This window comes from Trachypithecus francoisi, unplaced genomic scaffold (genome assembly GCF_009764315.1).
Source record: "Trachypithecus francoisi isolate TF-2019V2 unplaced genomic scaffold, Tfra_2.0 Contig01603, whole genome shotgun sequence".
NCBI lineage: Eukaryota > Metazoa > Chordata > Mammalia > Primates > Cercopithecidae > Trachypithecus > Trachypithecus francoisi.
Genome location: NW_022681445.1, coordinates 2427093 through 2432350, shown reverse-complemented (window position 1 = coordinate 2432350; position 5258 = coordinate 2427093). Strand labels below are relative to the sequence as shown.

General features: G+C 50.7%; 1 protein-coding gene across 1 annotated transcript; it reads left to right on the top strand.

Moving 5' to 3' along the window:
• Window positions 1-337: 337 nt before the first annotated feature.
• On the top strand, window positions 338-3885 carry LOC117074079 (putative transcription factor SPT20 homolog-like 2). Its single transcript, XM_033195316.1, has 3 exons — window positions 338-593; window positions 682-1056; window positions 1199-3885. The coding sequence occupies exons 1-3, from the start codon at window positions 338-340 to the stop codon at window positions 3883-3885; spliced, it is 3318 nt and encodes a 1105-aa protein (XP_033051207.1).
• The last annotated feature ends 1373 nt before the right edge of the window (window positions 3886-5258 follow it).

Sequence of the window (5258 nt, the reverse complement as noted above, 5' to 3'; positions counted from 1 at the left end):
TACATGAACACTCCCAGGCGGGAGCTCACTGGACGACGACATGAAGAATCCTGATGCTTGCCACAACCTGTGGCGTCTCCGGGCATGGAAGCACTGCTACTGCGGGCTCATTCCGCAGCCCAGTGGCTGACGGATACCAGCAGCAGCGCTGCCATTGATGGCAAGAGATTCCAAAAGTGCCAACAATTGTTGAAGTTTCCGACAAGACCAGTGAAAACTTCCCATGATTTCCCGACAGTGTCATTCCTGCGGAAACGGATGTCTACGCACGGTACGAAAGATGTGTCTATACCGTCGTTGGTGGCTTGTGCTTTTGCATGTACGCTTTCAAGGCGAAATGGCAAGTGGTCAAGTGCAAGTGCTGGCAGCAGACCCGGAAGTGCAGCGAGTGAGCCTCGCACCCTTGAGGCCAGAGAAGCAGGTGGCGTCTGGAATCTGCGGTGTGCTGCAAGTGCGCATGTGCATAGACGGGGCCCAGCAGTTGACCCCGGCCCTGACTGTCACTTCCGGTGCAGCACTCAGAGACGGGAAGCCCAAGCCACAACACCGACCCCTCAGGTACCGATGTTTTCAGAAACCCTCAAACAGATTGGGTAGTGCTTCCCGGGGGGCGGGTTTCTGGGCAGGTGCCCAGACACGCCCAGGAGCTGACCCCAGCCCTCCCGCTCACTTCCATTCCAGCCCGCAGAGACGCGAAGCCCCCGGTCAAGACGACGAACCTCAGGTACCGATGTTTTCAGAAACCCTCAAACAGATTGGGTAGTGCTCCCTGGGGGCGGGTTTCTGGGCAAGTGCCCAGACGTGCCCAGGAGCTGACCCTGGCCCTCCCGCTCACTTCCGTTCCAGCCCGCAGAGACGCGAAGCCCCCGGTCAAGACGACGAACCCTCAGGTACCGATGTTTTCAGAAACCCTCAAACAGATTGATTGGGTAGTGCTTCCCTGGGGGCAGGTTTCTGGGCGGGTGCCCAGACGTGCCCAGGAGCTGACCCCGGCCCTCCCTCTCCCGTTCCAGCCCGCAGAGACGCGAAGCCAGTGCCAGGTCGACCACCCCTCAGGTACCGATGTTTTCAGAAACCCTCAAACAGATTGGGTAGCGCTTCCCTGGGGGCGGGTTTCTGGGCAGATGCCCATGTTGAACTCAGTGTGGACTTGCGGCGTCTTGCGGTTCTGTACATTAAATATGACAGCCGTGACATCCACCCCACTTCACCAAAGCACATGCGTTTTCTCTCCTGTTAGGGGCCCTGTTTTCTGTTACAATGGATCGAGATTTAGAACAGGCTCTGAATGACACAGAGAGTATCACTGAAATTGCCCAACAGAGACCTCCTAGGAGGAGATATTCACCTAGGGCGGGAAAAACTCTGCAGGAAAAACTTTATGACATTTATGTAGAAGAATGTGGAAAAGAGCCTGAGGATCCTCAGGAATTGAGAAGCAATGTAAACTTGTTAGAAAAGCTTGTTAGGAGAGAGTCCTTGCCATGTTTACTGGTCAATCTATATCCAGGCAATCAGGGATATTCTGTGATGCTCCAGAGAAAAGATGGGTCCTTTGCAGAGACCATTCCGCTGCCTTATGATGAAAGGACATTGCTCAACTACTTGGATGCAGAAGAATTACCCCCTGCTTTGGCCGATGTCCTTGATAAAGCTTCGGTTAACATTTTTCATAGTGGGTGTGTCATAGTAGAAGTCCATGACTACAGGCAGTCCAGTAATATGCTACCTCCTGGTTATCAAAGCAGGCATATTCTCCTACATTCAGCGCTCCCGACTTTAGCCCACGAGGTGAATACAATGACAAGAGATGTCCAGCAATGGAGCCAGGAAGACAAATTTCCACTTGAGAGTCAACTGATCTTAGAGACAGCTGAACCACTGTGTCTCGATCCTTCTGTAGCAGTCGCCTGTTCTGCAAACAGGCTGCTGTATAACAAGCAAAGGATGAATACCGACCTGATGAAACAGTGCCTCCAGAGGTATTCGTGGCCCTCTGTAAGGTCACAGCAGGAGCAGTCTGACTGTCCACCTCCTCCTGAGCTGACAGTGTCGACTTCTGGCCAAAAAGAAGAAAGAAAAGCAGGTCAGCCTTATGAGCTGGACATTGCTAAAGCAGGAAGTTGTATAGACATGTGGAAACAGAGATCCTGTGATTTGGCCGTGCCTTGGGAAGTGGATGTGGAGAAACTTGCTGAAGGGTGTCAGCCCGTCACAGCTGCTGAGCCAAAGCTCCCAGTCTGGCCAGCCCAGGAGGTAGAAGACCTTTTCGGATTTGCATGGGAAGCTGGCCCTCAGGCCTGGGACACCGAGCCAAACATCATGCAGTCATTTAATGATCCGTTTTTCTGTGGTGAAATACAGCCCTGTAAAAAAGCCAGGCGGAAGAGCCAGAAGTCTCCCTGGCAGCCCTTCCCAGATGACCATTCAGCTGGTCTCAGGCCTGGGTCAGAGACTGATGCTGGGAGGGCAGTGAGTCAGGCCCAGGAATCCGCACAGAGCAAAGTCAAAGGTCCAGGCAAGATGTCACACAGCTCCAGTGGCCCAGCCGGTGTCAGTCAGCTGTCCTCATGGAAAACACCAGAACAGCCTAAGCCTGTGTGGGTCCAGTCTTCAGTATTGGGGAAGGGAGAGAAACATGCACCTCCCCGCAACCAACTTCCCTCAAGCTCAGGAAAGATTTCCTCAAGTAACAGTTTTCCCCCACAACAGGCAGGCAGCTCTCTTAAGCGTCCTTTTCCTGCTGCTGCTGCTGCTGCTGCTCCTGCTGCTTCTGCCACGTCTCCTGCTGCTGCAGTTGCTACTGCTGCTCCTGCCGCTTCTCCCGCTGCTGCTGCTGCTGCTGCTGCTGCTCCTGCTCCTGCTCCTGCTCCTGCTCCTGTTCCTGTTCCTGCCGCTCCTGCAAGTGCTCCTGCTCCTGCTGTAGCTGCTGCTTCTGCAGCACCAAGTCATTCTCAGAAGCCCTCTGTGCATTTCATTCAAGTTAGCAGGCCCCGTCCAGCTGCCCAGCCCCCCACCAGATTCATAAAAATAGCCCCAGCCATTGAGGTCAGGACAGGCTCCACTGGCCTAAAGGCCATCAACAAGGAGGGCCCAGTCCGGGCAGCCCAGGCTTTGGGTAGCAGTTTCGAGCCTGTGCAGGCCCCTGGCTCGGGTGGCCCAGCTCCTGCAGGAATCAGTGGCAGTGGCCTTCAGTCCTCAGGAGGTTCACTACCAGATGCAAGGCCCGGTGCAGCACAGTCATCTTCTCAAGCACCCCTTCAGTTTTTCCTAAATACTTCTGAAGGTCTCAGGCCCCTGACTCTCCTCCAGGTTCCGCAGGGCTCCGTGGTTTTGAGCAGCACGCAGCAGCAGTTCCATCAGCTGGTTTCCCTGCAGCAGCTCCAGCAGCCCACAGCTGCTCACCGTCCTCAGCCAGGGCCACAGGGTTCCGCACCTGCTCAGCAGCTTCTTAAGGTGAACCCCACTGGCGCAGGTAGTGGTCTGCAGCCCCAGCCCCAGGCAGCTGTGTTGGGTCTGCTTGGCTCCGCCCAGGTTCCTCAGCAGGGTATCCAGCTCCCCTCTGTCTTGAGGCAGCAGCAGCAGCCACAGCTGCGGCTGAAGCTGCAAATGCGGCCACAGCCGCAGCTGCCACAGCCGCGGCTGCCACAGCCGCCGAAGCTGCAACTGCAGCAGCAACCACAGCCACAGCCGCTGCAGCCACAGTCACAGCAGCCACAGCCACAGCATATCCAGCTCCAGACGCAGCAGTTGAGAGTCCTGCAGCAGCCAGTGTTTTTGGCAACAGGCGCTGTTCAGATAGTGCAGCCACATCCAGGGGGGCAAGCAGCGAGCCAGTCCGTAGTTCAGACGAAGGGAGGCAAGCCAACCCCTCCAGCGCCCTGAGGCTTGTGGTAGTTTGTCTCTCTTTTAAAAGCACAGGAGCACTGACCCAATGAATTCCCAGTTTTTACTTGAGTTTTGTGGTTTTTTTCTCATGTTTTGGTATTTTACATTTTAAAATACACACTTTACACAGAAGCACAATCCACTGATTTTTATTTAGAAACAGGGAAGTGATCTCCTAAAGGAGCATTGTTTTGTTTAAGTTACTCCTTTTGTTGTCGTTGCTGTTGATATAATTAGTTTTAATATAGTATTTTAAAGTATCCAAATCCTAACCAAGTTGAGTTTAAACTTGTGAAGTGTATAATTTCTCTAAAGCCATAAGATGGCAATACCAACAATGTTAAGTTAATATTTTAACAAGATTTTAATTTTAAGTTAATATTTTAACAAGAAGAGCGCAATTTAAATTTTTTTAAATGGTGGTAAAAACATATAATCTAAAATGGACCACCTTAACTGTTTTAAGTGCGCGGTTCAATAGTATTAAGTCCACCCCCACAGTTGTGCCGCAGGTTTCCAGACCATCTTACAACACTGAAACTCATGCCCATTGAATACCAGCTCCCCATTCTCCCTTGCCCAGTCCCTGGCAGCCACTGTTCTGCTTTCTTTATGAGTTCACTACCCTGGCCACTTCATGGAAGTGGAATCATATGGCATTTGTCCTTGGTGAGTGGCTTATCTCACTTGGCATAATGTCCTCACGATCTATCCCTGCTGTCTCATGTCCCATGAAGGTCATTGCTTTTTAAAAATGTTTCCCTGTACATAATATATATGAAAGTGACCTATGAACTCTGAGAAACCTCTTTCAGAAGAATTCTGAAAGAGTGTAATTGTATTTAGATTAATAGGTTTATGCACAATATATGGAATGGAATTATTACACATTCATTTTGAAAAATAAAATGAAAAGAAGTACAGTACAGTCATGCTTGTTATACTGCAGTTGAGTACCTGGGAGACTTCCAAAGCTATGGAATGGAATTAGTGGCAGATTTGCTTGTGTGACAGTCCCCTGCCCTTTCAAAGGCCCTGTCTGTACCTAGTGCACCACAGAGTGAGGCTCTCTCACTGGCTTTGAAAAGGCTCTTCTTGGATGTTTTGTGTGCTCTCTCTTTATAAGATCATTTACACTTTTTGTAGTTTGTTTGCAAGAAGTTAATAGTGAAACATTTGAAAATCCATTTTATTGGTTTGCTTTTCAAATATTTGTAGCCTTGTTTCTTAAGTAGAACCCCCGTCTTTTTCTTTGTCTTTTTCTCTTTGTTGATGCGTCATCATCAGTTGTTCAGCCGTTTCTGCTCCCTCATTTTTTCCCTCATTGCAGTGAGACTCAAAGAAACATGAAATTTTGTGTGCTTTTGTTT